General features: G+C 40.1%; 1 protein-coding gene across 2 annotated transcripts in view; it reads right to left on the reverse strand.

The window, feature by feature from the left end:
* LOC140481485 (NADP-dependent malic enzyme, mitochondrial-like) overlaps window positions 1–25,210 on the reverse strand; it is a 166,100-nt gene that overhangs the window by 79,579 nt on the left and 61,311 nt on the right. For both annotated transcript variants that reach the window (XM_072577744.1, XM_072577745.1), the window contains exons 3-5: window positions 22,267–22,400; window positions 16,100–16,249; window positions 10,091–10,166 (exon numbers count right to left, since the gene is read on the reverse strand). In XM_072577744.1, the coding sequence (XP_072433845.1) occupies window positions 10,091–10,166; window positions 16,100–16,249; window positions 22,267–22,400 (360 nt within the window). The remainder of the gene's footprint in view (window positions 1–10,090; window positions 10,167–16,099; window positions 16,250–22,266; window positions 22,401–25,210) is intronic.

The following is a 25,210-nucleotide window of genomic DNA, read 5'->3' on the forward strand; positions in this document are numbered from 1 at the left end:
AGGATAAATCTCATCTGGCCCAGGGGACTTTCCAATTTTCACACTTTCCAGAATTGCTAACACCTCTTTGTGAGCCTCAACCCCATCATCTCATTAGCCGGTATCTCAGTATCCTCGCTGACAAAAGTGCCTTTTTTCAGTTCGAATACTGATGAAAAATACTCATTTTACGCTTCTCCTATCTCCTCTGACTCCACAACTTCCCATACTGTCACTGACTGGCCTTTTTCTGACTCTAGTCATTCTTTTATTCCTAAAATGTAGAAAGCTTTAGGGTTTTCCTTGATCCAAGTTGCCAACGACTTCTCATGGCCACTCCTGGCTCTTCTTAGCTCTCTCTTTAGGTCCTTCCTGGCTAACCTGTAACTCTCAAGTGCCCTAACTAAGCCTTTACATCTCATCCTTACATAGAGTCATAGAGATGTACAGAATGGAAACAGACCCTTTGGTCCAACCCGTCCATGCCGACCAGATATCCCAACCCAACCTAGTCCCAACTGCCAGCACCTGGCCCATATCCCTCCAAACCCTTCCTATTCATATACACACCCAAATGCCTCTTAAATGTTGCAAGTGTACCACCTCCACCACATCCTCTGGTAGCTCAGTCCATACACGTACCACCCTCTGCGTGAAAAAGTTGCCCCTTAGGTCTCTTTTATATCTTTCCCCTCTCACCCTAAACCTATGCCCTCTAGTTCTGGACTCCCTGACCCCAGGGAAAAGACTGTCTATTTATCCTATCCATGCCCCTCATAATTTTGTAAACCTTGTTAAGGTCACCCCTCAGCCTCCGACGCTCCAGGGAAAACAGCCCAAGCCTCTTCAGACTCTCCCTGTAGCTCAGATCCTCCAACCCTGGCCACATCCTTGTAAATCTTTTCTGAACCCTTTCAGGTTTCACAACATCTTTCCGATAGGAAGGAGACCAGAATTGCACGCAATATTCCAACAGTGGCCTAACCAATGTTCTGTACAGCCGCAACATGACCTCCCAACTCCTGTACTCAATACTGACCAATAAAGGAAAACATACTAAACGCCTTCTTCACTATCCTATCTATCTGTGACTTCACTTTCAAGGAGCTATGAACCTGCACTCCAAGGTCTCTTTGTTCAGCAACACTCCCTAGGACCTTACCATTAAGTGTATAAGTCCTACTAAGATTGGCTTTCCCCAAAATGCAGCAACTCTCATTTATATGAATTAAACTCCATCTGCCACTTCTCAGCCCATTGGCCCATCAGGTCCAGATTCTGTTGTAATTGGAGGTAACCCTCTTCGCTGTCCACTACACCTCCAATTTTGGTATCATCTGCAAACTTACTAACTGTACCTCTTATGATTAGATTACTTACAGTGTGGAAACAGGCCCTTCGGCCCAACAAGTCCACACCAACCCACCTATACCCCTACATTTACCCCTTCACCTAACACTAGGTGCAATTTAGCATGACCAATTCACGTGACCTGCACATGTTTGGACTGTGGGAGGAAGCCGGAGCACCCGGAGGAAACCCACGCAGACACGGGGAGAATGTCTGTGTCGAGTTTGCACAGTCTCCCAAGGCTGGAATCGAACCTGGGACCCTGGTGCTGTGAGGCAGCAGTGCTAACTGCTGAGCCACTGTGCTGTCCCACAGATACTTTCTAACAAATAAATAACTTTACCTTGTCTGGCCCATATGCGACTCCAGACCTAAAAGGTGACTCTTAACTGCACTCTGGGCAACTGATTATGGGCAATAAATACTGGCCTAGCCAATGAGGTCCTTGTCCCTTGAATGAATAATTTTTAAAAATTAACAATATTATTTCCTGTTACTGCTTGATTTAATTTCATCGGAACACTTTGAATTCTCAGAGTTAAATGATGACTTTTTAAAGGTTCCAGGGAAAGAAGAATTATCCACAGAATCGACAACTTCATGGGTAATTCCCTTTGAGCCTGCTACACTGGCATAATGACTGGTCATAGAAAAAGCTGAACCAATATCAAATGCATTCAAGAAGCCAAGATGCATCACTTTGTGTATAATTGGACTTTTCTAAAGAAGTCAATGTGCTAAAGTGGCATCACAGCATTTTGAATCCATTTTCACCTCTGTTAAAAGGTTACTTTCCACAAGTAATCCCAAAATTACTTCTCTTTCAGTGGTTCACTGAATATTAATACAATGCTATAGTAGCTGTGGGTTCTTCTGTCACAATGTTGTAACATAACCTGCTTTCAATCAGGATTTCCTGCACTCATCAATTATGAGAGCCCAGAGACAGTATATCCCTGTTAGGGTGAAAGGATAGACTGGTAGGTGTAGGGAAAGCTGGATGACTAGAGAAATTGAGGTTTTGGATAAGAAAAAGGCAACATGTGTCTGATTTGGACTGCAGAGATTGAATGCATCCTTAGAAGAGTATAAAGACAGTAGATTAGATTACTTACAGTGTGGCAACAGGCCCTTCGACCCTCCGAAGAGGAACCCACCCAGACCAGTTTCCCTCTGACTAATGCACCTAACACTATTCATCTAACCTGCACATTTTTGGACTGTGGGAGGAAACCGGAGCACCCGGAGGAAACGCACACAGAATGTGCAAACTCCACACAGACAGTTGCCTGAGGCGGGAATTGAACCCGGGTCTCTAGCACTGTGAGGCAGCAGTGCTAACCACTGTGCCACAGTGCCGCCCATACAGTAGAAGTATATGTAAGAGGGAAATCAGGAGGGTAAAAAGGGGATATGAGACAGTTTTGGCAAATAGGTTGAAGGAAAATGCAAAGGGATTTTATAAATACATTAAAGACAAAAGGGTAACAAGGGAGAGAATAGTGCCCCTCAAAGATCAGCAAGGCAGCTTATGTGTGGAGCCGCAGGAGATGGGAAAGATATTAAACAAGTATTTTGCATCAGTATGTATTGTGGAGAAGGATATGGAAGATATAGAATATGGGAAAATAGATGGTGACATCTTGAAAAATGTCCATATTACATAGGTAGAAGTGTTGGATGTCTTGAAACGCATAGAACTGGATAAATCCCCAGGACCTGATCAGGTGTACCTTAGAACTCTATAAGAAGGTAGGAAGTATCTTGCTGAGATATTTGTATCATCATTAGTCATAGGTGAGGTGCCAGAAGACTGGAGGCTGGCTAACATGATGCCACTATTTAAGAAAGGTGGTGAAGAAAAGCCGGTGAGCCTGACATCAGTGGTGGGCAAGTTGTTGGAGGGAATCCTAAGGGACAGGATGTGCATGTATTTGGAAAGGCAAGGACCGATTAAGAACAGTCAGCATGGCTTTGTGTGTGGGAAGTCATGCCTCACAAACTTGATTAAGTTTTGTGAAGAAGTAACAAAGAGGATTGATGAAGACAGAGCAGTAGATGTGATCTATATGATCTTCAGTAAGGCGTCCAACAAGGTTCCTCATGGGAGACTCGTTAGCAAGGTTAGATCACATGGAATACAGGGAGAACTTGCCATTTGGATACAGAACTGGCTCAAAGGTAGAAAACACATGATGGTGGTGGAGGGTTGCTTTTCAGACTGGAGGCCTGTGACCAGTGGTGTGCCACAAGGATCGATGCTGGGTCCACTGCTTTTCATCATTTGTATAAATGATTTGGATGTGAACATAGGAGGCATAGTTAGTAAGTTTGCTGAGGACACCAAAATTGGAGGTGTAGTGGACAGCAAAGAAGGTTACTTCAGAGTACAATGGGATCTTGATCAAATGGACCAATGGGTTGAGGAAGGGCAAATGGAGTTTAATTTAGAGAAATGCGAAGTGCTGCATTTTGGAAAGGCAAATCAGAGCAGAACTTATACATTTAATGGGAAGGTCCAGGGGAGTACTGCAGAACAAAGAGACCTTGAAGTGCATTTTCACAGTTCCTTCAAAGTACAGTCTCACGTAGATAATAGGATAGTGAAGGCGGCGTTTAGTATGCTTTCTTTTATTGGTTAAAGCATTGTGTATAGGAGTTGGAAGATCATGTTGTGGCTGTACAGGACATTGGTTAGCCCACTTTTGGAATATTGCATGCAGTTCTAGTCTCCTTCCTATCAGAAAGTTAAAAATCACACAGTGATAGTGTGCTTCCAATTAAACCTGTTGGACTATAACCTGGTGTTGTGTGATTTTTAACTTTGTACACCCCAGTCCAGCACCGGCATCTCCAAACCATGACTCCTATCAGAAGGACGTTGTGAAACTTGAAAAGATTTACAAGGATGCTGCGCAGGGTTGGAGGATTTGAGTTATAGGGAGAGGTTAAATAGGCTGGGGCTGTTTTCCCTGGAGTGTTAGAGACAGAGGGGTGATCGTATAGAGGTTTATAAAATCACGAGGGGCATGGATAGGGTAAATAGACAGGTCTTTTCGCTTGGGTGGGGGAGTCCAGAACTAGAGGTCATAGGTTTAGGGTGAGAGAGAAAAGATATAAAAGAGGCCTAAGGGGCAATGTTTTCACACAGTGGGTGGTGCGTGTATGGAATGAGATACCAGAGGAAGTGGTGGAGCGGATACAATTACAGCATTTAAAAGGCATCTGGATAAGTATATGAATAGGAAGGGTTTAGAGGGATATGGGCTAAGTGCTGGCAAATGGGACTAGATTAGGTTAGGACACCTGGTCGGCATGGACAAGTTGGACTAACGGGTCTGTTTTTGTGCTGTACATCTTTATGACTCTATGAATTTAATTGCTTTGTGCTGACTGTTATTCTTTACAAATCCTATATTTCTTCTTAACATTGAGTTACGAGCTATACATGCATTGCAATCTCTTTATTTTGAGCCCTTTTGCTTTAAAAGTGGCAACACATTTGCTTCAAAGTTAATCATTTTAATGTTGTTATTTAGGAAAACATGTTGCTCCTGCCTTCTCCAATGAATAAAGTCGAAAAAGCAATTACTCAGGACAATAATCATTGTTTATTGTGCTCATCCCCAGTTTTTGCTCATTAATATCTTCTTAGGTTTCTCCCAAACTAATGTGAAAAATTCTGATTGTCGTGTTTTGAGTCTGCAGAGATGTCTGCCCAGTTTTTGTCTTCACCCTCTCAGTTCAAGGTTGCATTTTTTTCTTTAACCTTTCTCTGACTAAGATTGGAGAATCATCTTGGATTTTTGATTGAGTTTGAACATGCTCAGAGTTCCAGACAGTTCTCAAATGGAGTCAGTTGTCCTCTTTTAGTCTGCTGTCAGTTTGTCATTTTTCAGCAACTGTGCACTTTAATATTACAGTATTGGACTGACAAGACATTCCTGGTAGGTCCAGCATGAAATGAAACTTAGCTGTTTCTATACATAACATTTAGTTCAAATTGCTGTTTAATCCAAGCTTCTGAAATTTAGTTTGGACATGCGTTTTTTATTTAAGTGCCGAAACACAGTTATTTTGACAACAATTAGTTATTTTGTCAGTAGCAATAACTGCAGTTATTTCCAGCTCTAATAATTTTAATCTTTCAATCATGATTGAGTACAACCAATATGGTGGAATGTTGAATTTAACCAGGGTTTAAGGTTGGACATAGCACACAAGTTACACAGTAAAAATATATCATGGCAGGGAGAACCTGTTCAGATTAGATAAGGTGGCTGGCACGAATACCATTTTTCATAATTTTCTTCCTCTCAAAGTCTCACATCTTCATAACTTCTCAGACTATACAAGATTAACATGAGTCTACCCTTAAGAGTTACTCTCCACTATTCAATGCACTGAGGCCTCCCAAAGTCCCATACTTCATACCTTTTCTTAGGGGTGGATCCCCATGGACATTAGAAAGTCATTTTTGCCCCAGACTATGTATTTGATAATGAAATACACCACAAAGTTTTTTGTCTAAACATTGGTTGTAAAAACCCAGTTTTAATGTTAATCCTGTTGTGCTGTGGAAAGGAAAAATAGACTAAGATGAAAATGGTCCTTTGACCCCATGACTTATTTCTATATTAATCTGTCTCTTTTGATCTAGTACTAAATTATAGTTTGGATGAAATCTGAATGCAGCCTGCATAGAACTGTAGTCCACTGTTCTGGCAACCATTTGTTTCTGAAAAATTTGTTTTCTGTATTTTCAAGTCAATAGTAACCACTGATTGGCAATTATTGCCAACACCTTCAATAATTCTCCCCACACCAAATCATTTTCAATCAGGCCACTTCTTTGTTAACACATTTCTTCCATATTTTTAATTGTTTCATTTGCCAATATAGGAAATTAGCGCAAAGTCAAGTTGTAGGAAAGGATTTTTTTCATATATTTTCTGATTAAAGCCCTGCAGAATCTAACTGCAGCTTTTAAATGTTTTAATGGGAAAGCAGGGTTTACTTCAAGTCATTGCACTGATGCTGTAACTTTCATTAAGGCAACAACAACTTTAAAATGATGATTTACTGTATTAATTTTTCAAGTTATTGTTTTTTCTTTAATATTCACTCAGTGTTGCTGGCTTGTCCCTAGTTGCCCTTGAAGAGTTGGTGAGCAGCCTTCTTGAATTGCTGCAGTCCATGAGCTACAGATATACTCACACTGTCCTTAAGGAGGGAAATCCAGAATTTTGACCCAGACACAGTAAAGGGAATGGTGATATATTTCCAAATAAGGATGGTGAGTGGCTTGGAGGGGAATTTGCAGGTGGTGGAGTTCCCATGTGTTTGCTGTCCTTGTCCTTCTAGATGGAAGTGGTTGTAGTTTCGTAAGGTGCTGTCTAAGGATTTTTGGTGCACTGGTGAATTGGAATTCTAAAACGTTTCCCACCACTGAGGCTAAATTGACTGACCTTTAGTTACTACACTTATCTTTACAGCCTCTTATTAAACAAGGGTGTAAAATTTGTAAACCAAAGAAAGAAAATTATGGTCAGTGCCTCAAATTCTACTCTCCCTTCCCTCAATGCCTTTGATTGCATTTCATCCTGTATTGGAACCTTTTCAAATTTAAGTACAAACAGCCTATTCAATACCTCCTTCTTACCAATATTAACACTTCAAATATCTGAATTAACCTAATCTTTTCCCAAGTCCAGTTTCTTTCTTATAAAGACAGATGCAAAGTACTCATCTATGAATAACATCACCATTTTTCATAAATCCCCTTTTTGATCTCCAATCAAACCCACTCATTACATTTTTAATTGTCTAATATACATGTAATATAGTCTATTAAATTCTTACCTATATTTATAATGGGCATCTCTTACATCATCTAAGCAGTTCTGCATCTGTTTGCCCTGCAATCCTCCCTCATGCTAATGTACCCTGACCATACCCAAACATTCACTTCTTCAAAATTACAGAATCACATAGATGCAATGGAAGGAGGCCAATTGGTCAGCTCACCAGCTCTTTAAATGAACATCCTGACTTAGTGCCATTCTCCAGTGCTCTCCTCAGCACCCTTCACTTTTTTTCTATTTAAGTCATCTCATGCCTTCTTGAATGTCTCAATTGAACCTGCCTCCACCACATTTCCAGGCAATGCATTCCAAACACTAATGACTTAATGCGTGAAAAAGAGTTTTGTCACTTTACACTGACTTCTTTTGCAAATCACTTTGTACCTGTGTATATTTACAAACAGGAACTGTTCTTCCAAAAATCCAAAGGTGTGAATGTTACTTGGATTGGTTGTGGCAAGTGCAGATTTACAGGGATAGGGTGGGGGTGTCGATCTAGGTGGGATACTCTTCAGAGGGTTGATGCAGACTTGATGGGCCAAAAAAGCCTCTGTCTGCACTGTAGGGATTCTCTTATTCTTCCTTTCTACTTTGTCCGGCCCTTCATAATTTTGAAAAAAACAGTATCAGATCTCCTTTCAGTCTTCCTCTCCCCAAGGAGAACTGTCTCAAATTCTCAAAATTATACTCAACCAAAATTTTCTCATCCCTAAAACCACACCCCGTTTCCTATTCGTCAAGCAATTACCAGCCAAGGCACATTTCTACTGACCCTTTACTTCCATAAGCAATAGCTTTTCTCTCAGGTCTGGTATTTGGGACTTCACCGAAATCCATTCTAGAAGTCCATGTACACATCAACAGCATCACCCACTTCAAACATAGAAAATAGGAGCAGCAATAGGTCATTTGGCCCTTTGAGCCTGTTCCATCATTCTTTATGATCATCAATTTAATAACATGTTCCTGCTTTTCCTGTATATCCTCTGATCCCTCGAGCTCAAGTACTATATCCAACTCCTTGAAATGATACAATGTTTTGGTCTTGATAGCTTTCTGTCGTAGTGAATTCCACAGTTAAGAGATTTCTCTGCACCTCTGTCCTAAATGGTTCATCTCATATCCTTAGATCGTGACCCTGATCTGGTCAACACCTGCCATCAGGATTGTTCTTCCTACATTTACCCTGTCTAGTCCTGTTAGAATGTTATAGATTCTGCAAGATTCTCCTCTCAATTTTCAGAACTCCAGCAAACAAAATCCAAACTGATTCAAGATCTCCTCACATCAGTCCTGCCATCCCAGTGATCAGTCTGGCAAACTTTCATTGCATTCCCTCTATAGCAAGAACACTCTTCTCACCAGGTGTCGTCTCACCAAGAATCTATATAATTGCAGGAAGACATCTTCTGCTGTACCCAAATTGAAGGCCAACATACCATTTGTCTTCCTTACCACCTGCTGCACCTGCATGCTTTCTTTCAGTGACTGGTGTACGAGGACATCCAGGTCACGTTAAACATTCTCCTTGCTCAATTCATAGTCAGATAATATTCAGCTTTCCTGTTCTTGCTAACAAAGTGGGTAACCTCGCAGTTATCCACATTATACTGCATCTGCTATGCATTTTCCCACGTACTCAGCTTGCCCAAATCACACTTGAGCATCTCTGCATCTTCCTCACAGCCCATCCTCCCACCCAACTTTGTGTTATTTGCAAATTTGAACATATTAGATTTCGTTCCCTCATCCAAATCATCCAATTCTATTTCCAACTATTTCCATTTCTAGATGCTTCCCATCATTGAATTTAAAGATAACTAATCGATCACTGTTACGATATGGCAGCAAACCCATCTGCTAGTTAAACCAAACACCCAGAAAAGCTCACCTCGCCTCAAACTTTTAAAATAGGAGTGAAAGAGAACCCCCAAATTTCACTATTTAAAGAAAATAACACTTACTTTTTAACTCTAAAAGTGATCAAACAATTATTCACAACTCTAAGCCCCCCCTTTCTCTTAACTGTTTATTAGCTGCGTTCAAATCTATAACAATATACATTTTCAATAAGACACTTATTAAAATTACATCAACTTCATTTCAAAACTACACAGCGGCTGTCGCCTTCAGTGTCTGTTTTCTTCCTGTGTCATTTTCATTTTTTTTACTGCCAAAATATTTCCTATGAAAAGGTACCTTTGATAGAGTGTGTTTCCTAATTTCTTGGATCGGTGTTGATGGCAGTTTGCTCTGTCCAATTTTCAAAATGCCTGCATTTTTATAACCTCAACATCAGACCGACTCATTGGTTTGATGTTGGCAAAACATTAAATTCAAATTTGCTTGAGTTTTAGTATCTTGGGCCATAATTTAAACTGATTGGTTAAATTTGAATTGTTGTCAAAACAGCAACCAACTTAGGTATCCATTTCAAAGCCAAATGTTACATATTTTCAATTTTCCAGTACACTCGAAGACTGCCATCTAGTCATATCACACAGGTGCCTGTATGCTCTCTTAAAAGTACAGTACATGCATTCAACTTTATAACATCAGTCAAAGTGTTGCCTGGTACTCTTTCCTTCTAATTTGAGTGGACCAAATCTGTTCCCACTCCTTTGAGTGAACATTATCCATGATTGAACTGGAACCACAGATCTTGTTGGGAAAGTATACAAGTAAAGTTCATTATAACATCTGTGAACACAGATACATCACTGGGACTGACTAAAAATGTAATTATTAGTCAGGATTGTCACTTACATTGTTTTGTAGATTAACATTATACAAGCATTAAATTTATCTTCTTTTTAATACATCATTTTGTTCTAACCTTCCACCAATCTCTACACAACATGAATTCAGAAATTAACAAACCTTGAAATAAGCTTTACCTTTATATCTTCTACTGGCCAAGATTTCAACATTGTAGCAATGTGGCCTTTGTCGTGAATGGTAATGAACAATCCTCTGGATGAGGGGAAAAACAATATTTTTAAAAATTTCTCAGTTGAAGAGACATAAATAGCCCAGCTCTCCCCAAACCTTTTTAGACTATGAACCAACTTTAAGTCTTGGAAATTGTTATGGCCCCCAGTGGAGGGAGAAGGAAAGAAAAAGAGAAGAACTATGAGAGCAGGGTTAGGAGGATGGCCATTGCTGCCTCAGTGATCACTATTCCAAAATTTCAGCTTGTAACCTCACTGGGATCCCAACACTTACTTTCACAAGCCCTGCAACAGTCAAAGATAATTTGTGTTAAAATATAATTGAATTCCCCAATTTATTTTATTTGTTTTTCATTGGAACTGCTACAGTGGGAGGTATAAATTGAGGCAACTATCTTTCATGAAGACGACTATTTCTGCTCTTAGTGTCCCCTTCTTTTTCCTTTTGTTCACCCAACTAACTGGCTTAAAAATGGCATACTCCCAAAGTCATGCTTTGAATGACTTTTGAACTTGTTCGTCAATCAGCCTATGACAGTTCAACTTAATATCAGTAATCATGATATATAATATATATACAATGACATAAAATGTTCTGAGGTGTTTCAAAAATATTGTAAAAGAATGTGAAACTGACCCAGGTAAGTAGATATTAGGTCAGACAACAAAAAAGAATATATTAAAAGGAGGAATATGCAATATGGACACCTGTGATAAGGTCTGCTTTGTTGCCCATCTCTCGCTAGACCATTTCAGAGGTCAAGAGTTACACATAGGCCAGAACAGGTAAGGATGGCAGTATTGGCAAAATGGCAAAAGACACTTTGAAGATTATGGTTTTTATCTGACAATCAATCATAGTTTCACTACAGAGACTAGCTTTTTATTCAAATTCCACCAACTGTATCAGGACAACATTAGCAAGGGCCTCTGGATTACTGGTACAGTGACCACCACACCACTTCCTCCCCACTGTGTAGAGGGTAAAAAGTGAGAGCACAGCCACCACTAGTGGATGTGTTACACAGAAACATAGAAAATTTGAGCAGGTATAAAACATTCAGCCTTTTGAGCTTACTCTGCCATTAATAATCTGTTCTCACTTTTTCCCCATATCTTTTGATCCCTTTAGCCCCAAGCATTATATCCAATTATTTCTCAAAATCATTTTGACTACTTTGTATGGTAGCCAATTCCATGGGCTCACCACTCTCTTGCTGAAGAAATTTCTCCTCATTCAGTCTTAAATGCTTTATCCCATATCCTTAGACTGTGAACCCTGCTTCTGCATTCCCCTGTCATTGGAATATTCTTTCCACAACTACCCTGTCGAGTCCTGTTAGAATGTTATGGGTTTCTCCGAGATCCCTCCTTATTCTTCAGAACTCCAGCAACTAAATCCTAAATGATCCAACCTCTCCTCATACATCAGTCCTGCCGTCCTGAGAATCAGCAAGGTAAACCTTTGCCTCATTCCCTCAACAGCAATAAACTTCTCTCTCAGATAAGGAGACCAAAACTGCACTCAATATTCCAGGTGCAGCCTCACCAAGGTCCTATATCGTTGCAGCAAGACCCAATTTCCTGTATTTAAATCCTTTTGCTATGACGGCCAATACGCAATATGTCTTCTTTACTGCCTGCTGCACCTTCATGCTTGCCTTCAAATGATTGGTATGCGAGGACATCCAGATCACGCTGAACATCAAAAACAACAAATGCTGGAGATCAGTGGGTCAGGCAGCATCCATAGAGAGAGAGAAACCTAACATTTCAAGTCTAGACAATTCTTCAATAGAGCTGACATGAAGTGTGGAGGGGGCAGCATTTATGCTATAGTTGGGGAGGGGGTTTTGGAGTATAGAGTTCTGGGAAGAAAGGATGTTGATAATTCAGATTAAGTGATCCGAATGTGAGAATGGCAGAACAATGGCGTGTCTAACTGCCAGACATGAAAGAACACCACTGGAATTGGTGATGGGAGAGACATCATGGTGACAAAGAATGTAAGAAATAAAGCTACAAGAAAGGGAAAGAATGGGAGTGTGTGTGTAATTTGAAGGTGTTGCATTTAATATTAAGTCCAGAGGTTGTAAAGTGCATCTAAAGGTAAGATGTCATTCCTTTAGTTTGTGTTGTGATTCACTGGAGCACCATAGCATGCCAAAGACAGACAAGTGGACATGCAAGCAGGGCACTGTATTAAAATGATCAGCTATGGGAAGATCAGGGTCATGCTTGCACAGAGACCAGAGATGTGCTGCAAAGCAATCACTCAATCTCCGTTTGGTTTCTCCGATACACAGAAGGCCACGTTGGGTGCAGTGAATACACAAGATTGGAGGAGGTATAGGTGAAATGCTGCTTCACCTGGAAAGACTGTTTAGACCTTTGGATGGTGAGCTGGGAAGAGGTGAAGGGGCAAGTGTTGGGCCTTCTATAGTTAGTTACACGGGAAGGTGTCACAGGAAGGGACGGGGGGGATGGAGCAGTCTTGGTAAAGTGTGTAATTTGGGGACAGTTTTAAAAGGGTTCTCCCATTTAAGACTGAGTTAGGGACATTTTTTTCCCTAATCGTGGTGGAATGGAGAGAGAAGAATTGCTACTCTATGGAATTCTCTTCCCCAGGGAGGTGCAAGGCTCCTGAATACCTTTAAGGCTAAGTTAACTTTTGATCAACAAGGGAGTCAAGGGTTGTGGCTAGACTGGAAATGATGAGGAAACGGTGAGGCTACAATCAAACTACATATGATCGGATTGAATTACAGAGCAGGCTCAAAAGGGCTGAAAAGCTCACCCTGTTCTTAATTCTTATTAAGTTATACTCTAAAATGTAAAAATTATGAAATTATGTATTCCCGACACACGGTAGTAATGCTATCAAAAGTATCTATCACAGGTGATAAATATTAATGCCATATCGACTTGCGAGGTAATTCAAAATTGAGTAAATAAATCCTATACCAATCCCATAACTGTGAAGTCAGTCCATCAATGTATTTTTTGCTGCTGCTGCTGCTTCTGAATCAGATGCCAGAGAGTGTACTGACCAAGTAAAGAATTTTAAGGATTAATTTCTCTTCCCTGACCTGCTGACTTCCGTCATAAAGATGTGGAGATGCCGGTGTTGAACTGAGTAGGACAAAGTTAAAAATCAAACAACACCAGATTGTAGTCCAACAGGTTTATTTGGAAGCACTACCTTTCAGAGCGCTGCTCCTTCATCAGGTAGCTGTGGAGCAGGATCATAGGATGCAGAATTCATAGCAACAGATCAGTGTCATGCAACTGAAATGATATTTGAACAAACCAAGGTTGCTGTTAAGTTTTTCATCTTTTAGAATGGGTTGCAGCTTTTGGTTCATTAATACGTAAATCATAGAAGTCCTTTTAAGTCACATTCTCGAGATAACTTTAAGGTTTTATAAAAAAACAAGACGCCTCAGCTCAATGTGAGGTTAGAGTCTGTCTGTATCCCAATCTTGAGTCAGACTGGTTCTATATCCAAAGTAGGAATTTGTAAAATGTTACACAGATTGACTGCCTGCAGGTTCTGTGCTTAACAGCAATCTAGGTGTGTTCAATATGTTGTTTCAATTGCATGACACGGTGATCTTTTGCTATAAATTTGACGTCTTACTATCCTGCTCCACAGCTACCTGATAAAAGAGCAATGCTCCTAAAGCTAGAACTTCTAGATAAACCTGCTGGACCTATAAGCTAGTGTACTGCAATTTTTAACTTCCTTAATAATGTTGCTACATCCAGTAACTAGGCGAAAGTGAGGACTACAGATGCTGGAGAGTCAGAATCAAAACATGCGACACTGGAAAAACGCAACAGGTCAGTCAGCATCCAAGGAGCAGGAGAGTCAACACTTTGGGCATAAGCCGTTCATCAGGAAGCTCCTTCTGTTCTTTGTATGCTACCTGATCTGCTGCGATTTTTCAGTGCCACACTTTTCGACTCTTGCTATATCCATTGTAAAACCAAACCAGGAGATTAAGACTAACTTGTGCTGAATTAGCTGTTCTCAATTAGAAAATTAGGTAGAACAGACAGAGATGAGAAAAGAATTGGAAAGAAGGCAGTGCTTGATGCCATTGCAGTTCTTTGCCAAAGAGCTGACTGATGATCACAGTTTAATTCAATGCAAGAATGGTTATTTGGTAAAAATACTGGCTGACACTTCAAAGTGAAAGCATATGATGACAATTAAGTTGTAGAATTATGGGAATTTTAGCAGATTATATCAGAACTACAAATCTGTAAAATCATGCAAAATTACAAATGTGCTGCAGGTTTAACATACAATGAATATAATAGCATGACTGGCCCACTGCCAAGTTACCATGAAAGTATGGCTGAATTTTGAAGCCAGTGTAGCTAATAAAACTGTTGGAAGAGCTCTTTCTGGACCTATATTTGAAGGATGTACATATGAACATAAGAACATAAAAACTAGGTACAACAGTAGACCATTCAGCCTCTTGATTCTGCTCTGCCATTCAATATGATCATGGCTGATCTCATGTCGGTCTCAACTCAATTTGGAATTGAAATGTCATGGCAGTCTTTAAAAATTACACAGACATTACTTTTTTTAGAAAGCTCCTATTCTCTGTTGCACTGGCAAGCATACAGAAACGTCAGGCAAGCTTTAAAGTTAATTTACTAAACAAACTAATTTCAACACCTCTTAGAACAGGAACAGAAATGTCACTTTGACCATTTTGCAAATCTAACACAGCCTTGGAGATATGGTCTGAGAACTAAGAACTGCACACAACACAAGTCCAAACAAATATAGTTATTATAATGACTTTGTAACTGACATTAAGCCAGCATTAGTCATGGGGTGTGGTGCCTGAACAACTCAGCCAGACAGAAATGTCTCAGACTGTGAAGCACTGTCTGAAAACAAAACCATGTTTGTTCGCACAGTATTCATAGGAAGATACAGTAAAATTTCTGTAATTTGTAAAATAAAATGCTGCTTCCCAGATGGATAGGTGAAAGCACCAACCTGTGTTGCAGTAAAATAGATTTGCACTAAACATATACTGAAATAGCTGCTCTCAATAGGCATGGGCAGGCTTTCACAAAGCTGGGGGGTCAGGAGTCAAAATTTCAGGTCACAAAGGTCAGAGGCGATAGAGTGCCAACCAAGCAGATTGCTGCAAAGCAGCTTTAAATCCTCGCACTTTGTCACACTACAGTATGGCGTAAACAAAACTACCTCAAGACCTGACTCCACAACAGGTTTTCCACGGTTTTGTTAAAAACAATGAATTGCCTCATCACCTTCTCTAACCCACACCTAATAGGGTCTCACCTTACTAGTCTGCCCTCACATTCTCACAGTCCTGACAGAGGGATCACGACAATTTTCCAACCATAAAATGGAGTTTGGCAGGAAAACCAAGGGCAGAGACCAATGCAGTTGTGCTACTGCAACTGGTACCAATGTCCAGACTAGGATGGCGATTGGACCTAAGATAGGAGAAGAATTAGACCTCACCTACAGTGCTCTTCAGAGCCAAAAATCTTATTAAGGAATCATGACCTCAATCCCAACACCAAGAATCTTACGATCTTATACTCCACAACCACCTGATGCAGAAGCAGCACTCTGAAAACTAGTACTTCTGATTAAACTTGTTGGACTATAACCTGGCGTTGTGCAATTTTTAACTTTGTACACCCCAGTCCAAGACCAGAGTCTCCAAATCATAAACAACAAGAATAACTGTTTAGTTATTGTGCCATAGAGAAATAAAGATAACTAGGGATAAAGTGAAATCGCATGAAATCTGCATTATAAAGATCAGTTTGATAATAGCACATTGAAAACTTAAAAACAAATTTAACTGCACACAGAAAAATTTGCAATGCAACACTAGTAGTGTGAAAAATGCAGAGCAGGACTCGAGTCAAAGAAAAGACTTGACTTACCGTGGTCTTCTGAAGGCCAGGCCATACTGCTGACATGCCAGGCCCACAGTAGGGGTATAAATGATGGGCATAAATTTTTCAATGTTGGAAGTAAGCACTCTATAGAAAAGTTTTTCATTTCGATCCTGCAGGGTCATGAGGATAATATATCTGTTGAGGCAGATGACAACATGCAACATTTTAAAGCTCACCTGATCAAAACTGCCATAAAAGATTCAGTAATTCCACCTAGATTTCAACTACAGTTTTAAAATAAATAAAATACATCTTTGATCAATAACTGCATGTCCTAAAAGAAGAACAAAGCATAGCTTTTATTAATGAATGCTTTACACATTAAACAAAACACAATTCAAATTTGTTCATCTGATGAGGATGTTATTGGTTAGGAATACATCTAATATTTCTAGAGAAGGTGGTGGTAAGCCACCACTTAGGACCACAGCAGTCTGTGAGCTGTTGGTGCACTCACAATGCTGTTAGGATGGGAGTTCTATGATTTTTGACCCTGTGAGATCAAGGAAAGGTGATATGGTTCAAGTCAGGATGGTGTGGAGCTTAAAGGGAAATTTGCTATGGCTGTCTTACCTGTTGTCATTTGCCCTCCGTGGTGGTGGAGATTGTGCGTTTGTAAGATGCTAAGATACTCCAGGTGAGCGTGCAGTACTCTTGTAGATGGTACACTGTGCATTGGTGGTGGAGGGAGTGAAAGTTGAAGGCGATGGTTGGGAACTAAGCGTCCGGAGTGGGATTGACTTCTGAAGTAGGATTGATTTCCTGAGTCTTATTGAGTCTTATCACAATATAAATTGTGATCAGCACTGGTCCCAGCACTGATCCCTGTGGAACATGATTTCTCAGTTGCTGCAAGTTCCACTTAGGGGCAGAGGTAAAAAAAAAGCATATTTTCTAAAGCAAGATGGACTTTACCAATGCAAGTCATGTTTTGGAGATGCCGGTGTTGGACTGGAGTGTACAAAGTTAAAAATCACACAACACAAAGTTATAGTCCACCAAGTTTAATTGGAAGCACGCTAGCTTTCGGAGCTTCGGTCCTTCATCAGGCAATGAAGAAGCGACACTCCGAAGGCTAGTGTGCTTCCAATTAAATCTGTTGGACTATAACCTCGTGTTGTATGATTTTTAACAAGTCATGCTGTTTGAAATGAAAAGTGCAGCAGCAATATTCTAACAGATATGCCAAAAAGTCAATGAAGGATAGTGTAACTATTGTTTACATAAGGGATTTGGGTGTTTTTAAGCTAACTGTGGGAAGACCATTTACACAACTTGACTGAACTATTTGATTAGCTACAAAAAGCCTACTTGGTGATAAGTCTGGCTAAGAGTGAATATACTAAAGCAAAAGGCCCATCCAGTCTGCTCCACCATTCAATCACGGCTGATAAGTTTTTTTCAACCCCATTCTCGCACTCTCTCCCATAACCTTTGATCTCATTGACACCCAAGAAATTATCTGTTTCAAATATATTCAATGACCTGGCCTCCACAGCCTTCTGTGGTAATGAATTCCACAGATTCACTACTCTCTGGCTGAAGACGTTTCTCCTCATTTCTGTTCTAAAGGGTTTCCCTTTACTCTAAGGCTGTGCTCTCAGGTCCTAGTCTCTCTTGCCAATAGAAACATCTTCTCTGTGTCCACTGTGTTCAGGCCAATCATTATTTAGTAAGTTTCAATTAGATTTCCTCTTATCCTTCGAAACTCTAATCGAGTATAGTCCCAGAGTCCTCAAACATTCCTATGTTAAGCCTGTCATTCCTGGGATCATTCTCCTGAATCTCCTCCATACCCTCTTTAGGGCCAGTACATCCTTCCTGAGGTATGGGGCCCATAATTGCTCGCAACACTCGAAATGTGGTCTGACCAGAGTTTTATAAAGCCTCAGAAGTATATCCCTGCTTTTATGTTGTAGTCCTCTTGAGATGAATGACATTTTATTTGCCTCCTAACTACCGACTCAACCTGTAACTTTACCTTCAGAGAAACCTGGACTAGGACTCCCACGTCCTTTTGCACTTCAGAAAATAGCTCATGGCTCTATTCTTCCTACCAAAGTGCATGACCACACTTTTCCACATAGTAGTCCCTTTGTCACTTCTTTGCCCAAAATCCTTCCTATTCATGTACCCATCCAGAGGTCTTTTAAATGTTCAAACCAATCTTCACAACTTCCTCTGGCAGCTCATTCCATACACATACCATCCTCTGTGTGAAAACGTTGCCCCTCAGGTCTCTTTTACATCCTTCTGCCCTCACTTTAAACCTATGCCCTCTAGTTCTGGACTCTCCCACCCTGGGACAAAGACCTTGCCTATTTACCCTATTCATGCCGCTCATGATTTCATAAAATCTCTCTAAAGTCACCCCTCAGCCTCTGATTCTCCAGAGAAAATAGCACCAACCTGTTCAGCCTCTCCCTATAGCTCAAATCCTCCAACCCTGGCAACATCTTTGTAAATCTTATCTGAAGCCTTTCAAGTTTCACAACATCCTTCCTAAAGGAGGAAGTATGTCAGTATAAATGTTTGATCTGAACTTCAGCACTGTCAATGCACCTTTAATAATTTTGTTGAAGGCAGGAAATGTGAGTGGATGTAGGACTGTCACAGTGTCATTGAATACATGAAAGCCGTGCTGAAAACCATATTGGTGTTAGGTGTGCTGACTTAAGCAAAGACATCCAAACTATCTGATGCCAGCGATATTAGCGCTTGGGCTGTTTTACTAGAAGATAATGAGATGGGATTGAATGGCCTGTCAGTTAACTTTCAAAGAAACTGACAATGTCAGTAAAAATATTCCACTGTTCAGAAAGAGGCATTGAGTCTTGTGTTAACTTTACATCATTTTGAGTATTAAATCAACAATATAGAACAAACTGTTGAAATTTGTATAGAACACAATCCTTCAATTTTCTTCGAAATGGACTTGGGACAAGAATTAGTGACTATTTCAGTGCAGCTGAAATCTCCAACCCTATAATTTGAAAGTTGTCCTTGTTTCTGTGACAGAAACTGTTAGAGTGGACATTTTATTGATAGCATATTTGAAAGTCACTGAGTAATGTGGTCCCCATGAACGTAAGCAAAAACAAGGTTGCTGTGCAACCCACTGGATACTTAATGCCAATATGATATTAATGTCAAAGTGACACAGTCGTAAAGTTAAAATGATGCTTGATGAGTAATGAAAATGCTTCTTAAATATACATTTCCCTTCTTCTTTGGGAGGAGGTTCGACGTAAGGTGTGTCATCCATCTACATTATAATATCATTTATTTTAGAATTTCGATTTGAACGAATGGTATATAGATTTTGGTCTGTGTCTGTGAAGGGATTTAATGATTAACATGTAGATATTGCTGCAGCCTTCCTAAATTTATTTTAAAAAACGCGGAGTGAGTGAGTTCTTGGAGACCAACAAGATTTTGTTTTCATTGGGCATATTTATGAGCAAAGTAAACAGCGTAGTGCAATAGGTTTCAGTTCAGAAGGTTCTAGAAATTGTGCTTATGACTATGGGAAACACCCATAGCTTGAAAAGAAGCTTTTGGATTTCTCTTGGGATTTTATTAGAAGTTCTCACTAATGCAGATTGTGAGAAACTATTCTTCCTACTGAATTTAGGACTGTTCATAAATAAGTTCTCTCAGTTAGCGAAATTAGTTGTCAAATTCCAGACCAGAAATCGAAGAGTATGGTGCTAGAAAAGCACAGCCGGTCAGGCAGCATCCGAGGAGCAGGAGAATTGAAGTTTCGGGTTGGTTAAAACTCTGGAAGGGTTATTTGAGGCTGAAAATGTCGATACTCAGCATCTTCCCTGATTCCTCACGCAGCTATCAGATTCTCAAGACCAGGAATTTTAGTCATATTTAAGTCAAATTCTACATGTAAGAGTTATACAGCATAGAAACAGACCCTTTGGTCCAACCAGTCCATGCCAATCATTATCCCAAACTAAACTAGTCCTACTTGCCAGCTTCTGGTCCATATTTCTCCAAACTTTTCCTTTTCATGTACTTATTCTTTTCTTTCTTTCAATGTCTTTTAAACATTGTGATTGTATCCACATCCACCACTTCCTCTGGAAGCTCATTCCACACTTGAACCATCTTCTGAGAGAGAATTATTTCTAGCATTTGAATACAGCAAAGGACTGCTGGTGGAATTAATAGAATTTTAGATTTCTGTATGTTTTTAAATCCTTAAACATGTGTTATAATGTATGTAACTTGGTTTATTTTATCAATCCGCATTTCTTGCTTTTATTTACTGCTTAAATCAAATCAGCAACATTGTAAGCACATGTTCCAGTGAAAGACCACCAGAATAAAAAGAACAAAAATACAAAACATGATTCATCAAGCCAAATTCCAGTCTGAGATTTGACTTGTCCAGTAATAACATCAGCTGGGATTATAAGGAGGAGTTTTAAGAGTTTCAGCTAATAGAGGCATATCCTTCGCCTTATTCTGCCACATGATATGAACAGAAATTTACACATTGTGTGACCATAGAACTCTTGCTTCCCACCTCTACATACTTTGCTGACATGCTACATTTTCATTTTCAGCGAAAGATTTGGGGCCTGACCAGCTGGTACAGTCTCACGTGACCTCTGACAAGACCATGAATTTCTTGATCTCATACTCACAGAGACTGATATTGAATTATGCACAATGGGGAGCTCAGTACTAGGATGAGTATGTGCAGAAGTGGCCTGCAGTAAGGGCAGAGGTAAAAACAGTATGCGCATGCTGGCTCACCACAAAGTGACTCATACGAAGACTTTGGGGTGGCATACAGTATACCGATGGAAATGCCTATTAACATGCTTAGTGTATTAACAAGGCTGCAATGGGCCTTGACATCAAAGGAACACAAATTAATCCAGCTCCAGTTTGACATTGGGCTTCACTAGTGAGTCTGGAGTCCATTCTTTCTTGTATACAAACGTTGATGGACTCAATTATTGTGTGGATATGACCAATATCTCAGTTTCCATTATAGTATAGACCAAAGCCATTAGAAGCATCACAGCTGTAGTGGATGCTCAGATTACAGTCCTGAGATCCACACATTGTCATGCTAACCAAGCACAGCGCAATGCAGGTTAGACTGCTGCCATCATGGGCACAAATACCATTTTTCAAAGGGGCTTGTAAGGTCTCAGCACTGTCCACTGAATCACTACGATGACTGAAAGGCCATCTTTGGGCTGTGGCAATGCCTCATTTATGTGTAAATCAGCTATCTTCTCTCATGCACTTATTTGTTATGGTTTTATATTCTGAGGTGAAAGCATCTTTGCGTTCACAATTGCCACTTCACCACTGCACCTTTTTAAGCCAGATTGTCCAGGTGACTCCTGATGAAGGGCTTTTGCCCGAAACGTTGATTTCACTGCTCGTTGGATGCTGCCTGAACTGCTGTGCTCTTCCAGCACCACTAATCCAGTATTTGGTTTTCAGCATCTGCAGTCATTGTTTTTACCTTGTCCAGGTGACTGCCACTAGTGCTAAGATTGCATAATCCAAAGCTGGACCCTCAAAACCCATGGCATTCTACAAGGCATCTACAGTCAACATCACTGATAACAACTTTCCAAAGCTGTGCAGCAGCCACTGGAACTGGCAAAGGCATCTGTAGAAATGCTCTTTGAGGACCTTTGGCTAGTATGGCATTCTACTTAAGAGCCCTCTTTCCCTTCTCTCTACACTGCTGACTCTGCCTGCTTCGTATGCTCCATACCAAAGTACTGATGCAGCTCAGGAGGAACTCCAACTACAACTGCTATTATTCTCCTGCCTGGCCCTATAAAAGCTAAAGCGTCCTTGGCAAACTGTGCACCACACCTTTGTGAATCCAGAAGTACCTGTTAATTCTTCAAATAACACTATGGTAATACCTTCCCCCGCAGTCGGGCAAGTTAAATGAATCTCACCTCGGAGGTGAATCCCTTTAAGTAACATGGATGGGTTGGGGGTGCTAGTTCAGTTGAATGCATGTTTAGCTGGGTGAACTTAAAGAGTGAGAGTCAACAGAATCAGAGAGTTGCTTAAGTATCAACAAAAATAAAACAAATCCCCTTTTTATGTATAGCGGTGTCTGTTCAATTAAAATGTGTTTTATAACAATTACCTACTTGTCAAGATCATTAGTTTTGGTCTCGTAGCTTTTAAGGACGCGGAGAACTTGAACATCTTGGGTTAAAAAACATGGTGGGAGCAGACCATGAATTCCAAGTTGTAGTCGTTCTTCAAGAGTAAATGCCATACCCTGAAAAACAGAAGCATCCTTAATAAAACTGTACTTTTCTTGTGTCACAGCCTGCACCAAAGTGTCCTTACCTGGAGAAGCTGATAACTTCACAACAATATTTAAATCTGGCTCCCATAGTGCAGTTGAGAGTCAAATGCAAATCTAGCAGTTGCTGGTGAGGTTTCACATTGCTCCAGCAATGAAATGGAGGGAGGCCCCGCCAGCAAATAAATGCTTTTCAGGGCAATCGCCTTGTCACAAGAGCAGTAGGAGTACTCTCCCATGCCCCTCAGAGAAGTTGCCTTTCCGACTGATCACATGTCTTCAGAACCATAACTGGATTACTGTTTCATCCTCACCAACATGTCATGTAAATTGATTGTACCTGTTGAAACAGCTCTCCCCCCCCCCCACCTAAACCCCTAACCACAAGCCTGTACCAGAAATCAGATGACAGGCACACTTGCTTCTCTGGCTCCATTTATTCCCTCCCTCCCTCTTATCAGACTCTGAATCCACCCTCAACAGCAAGCTTCAATCTTGCCCTGCCCCTATCCTTAATTGGCAAACTTTGTCAAATGCATGATAGTTCAATGACAGCTAGTTCCCAGAATTTGACATAGGAGTTTTACATATCTTCATGAAGCACATTACACAGAATAAATCTTTGACAAATACGTACTTTCTAATTACCAGGGTTCAGTGGTGAATGTTAAAAATGGAGATCTTTCAAAAATCTAGTCAAGTTTTGCATTGAGCTAAATTTTAAATTTAACTTGTAAATGCTTTTTCCACACAACTGGATAATTGGTTAATCAGATGGTGGGTTAGAACAGACTATCTTAACAGCAGGCATTGATTGAGGCCTTTGGAATTTCATTTTGTATAAAAATAGGACATTTTACTTTGGATAAAGTAAGAAGCACAAAATCCAGATTTGCAGTCGACCACTCAGAGTTTTGGAGAGTAAGGGAAAAGGTGCATTTAAACAAGATAAATAGAGAGGGGAAGATAAAGTAAGAGTTATGACCTAAAATAGTTAAAAAGATAATCAGTTAGTTGCTGAGTTGTAAATTTTTTTTCTCCAATTTAGGGTTGTAGTTTAAACTAGGGCTAGGCAAATACAAGTCCTGTATTACATAATTAAACTACTTGATATAACTATAAATAATCAATGATTAAAAATTGCTATTAATAAAAGAAACAACTAATGCTACTCGAACATTTGGCACAATACATTAGATCTCTGAAAATGGCATGACACAGACATATTTGCTATTTCAGCCTCATTCTTTCCCACCCTCCCTTTCATCAGGCTCTGAATCCACCCCCAAAACCAAGCTTCGATCTTGCCCTCCCCCTTTCCTTGTAGGTTGGGCAAGTTATCGATGTCCGGGGGAAAAACAATTTTAAACATTCTTAGTAATGAATGCACTGATCACACTGGTCCTCCATGTTGACCATTTATAAGACAAATTGGGCCAGTATAGTTGATTCTGTTATAACGCGCATTTCTTCAATATGAATAGGATAGAAAGCGAATGTAGAATTTAGATCATTATTTGTAGAACACAAACTTTCCTTAGCTGTATTGGGTCTAATGCGATTTCAGCCTCATTTAAACTAATGGTGCTGCTATTAGGTGATTTTCTTATAACATGGCGTTGCATTGGAATGGAACTATTGTGTTATATCAGAACTGACTATGTCACTCAAGTTTTACAGGTTTTTCCTTCTGGCTGGTGAGTCTGTCCAGAGCAAACACATCGCTGTCATGTGTCCACCTTGAATCTGTCCAACTTAGTGTCATTGAACTCAAGTGCTGGAAGGAGAGACTCCCAACATACAATGGAGGAGGTGGAATTCCTTGACAGTTTTATCTGGAATATAGTCATAATGTGGAGGAAAAGAGAAGCTCAGGAAAGGAAGTGTGTGACCGATGAGGAGCAGAATAACAGATTTCGCAGACATTGAGAAGATGATCTTCCTGACACTGGTCCTATTCAAATGCTAGAATGTATTGATGAGGCAGGGAGAAATAATGCAAGGAGTAAAACATAACGCAGACAGTCATCATTTATCAGAGGCTGTTTTGCCAGGATGAGAGAACCTAGAGTAGAAATGCGGTCATTATAGAGGATGATAATTAGAGGGTTTGATAGCAGAATCTATAGTCAAAAATGAATATCCCAAAGGTGTGATACCAACCCAGTGCTAAGGTCAGCTGGGGACAAATCTGGAAAAGAGGGAAGGGAGTAAATCTAATTGCCATAGGCTACGTTGGAACAAATAACATTGAAGGGAACAGGAAGGAAGATCAGCTAAAACAAAAAGTACCACAAGTTAGGCTCTAAATTAAAATGAACCTTGAGGATAATTATTCCTGATTTAATTCCTGAACCAAATGCACATTAGTATAGGAAGAAACAGATCAGGAGAAGTAAAAGTTGGGTGAAGGGCTGGTGTTAGGAAATGAAGTTTCTTTTCACAGAACACTCAGACTAGTTCTGAGATAGGAAGGAGCTATATCATTGGGATAAAAGATCCACCTGAACCAGGATGAGTCTAGTGTCCTGCCACAAAGAGTGTAGAGGGGGTGGCAAAGGTTTCAACTAGGAAGATGGGAACGGGTAGAAACATAAGCAGCCTCAATATTAACAAAGACAGCAGCAAGCAAAAAGGGAGGATATTTTTGGCAAGGGAATACTGAGAGTTATATCATATGAGTCGATAAAGATGGTTAAATATGACATGGGATGAAATCCTCTCAAACATGGGTTAACATCTGAACAGTAATGTGCACAGAATACGTAATACAATAAAAGGTA

The sequence above is a fragment of the Chiloscyllium punctatum genome, chromosome 9, assembly GCF_047496795.1.
Source record: "Chiloscyllium punctatum isolate Juve2018m chromosome 9, sChiPun1.3, whole genome shotgun sequence".
Classification (NCBI taxonomy): Eukaryota; Metazoa; Chordata; class Chondrichthyes; order Orectolobiformes; family Hemiscylliidae; genus Chiloscyllium; species Chiloscyllium punctatum.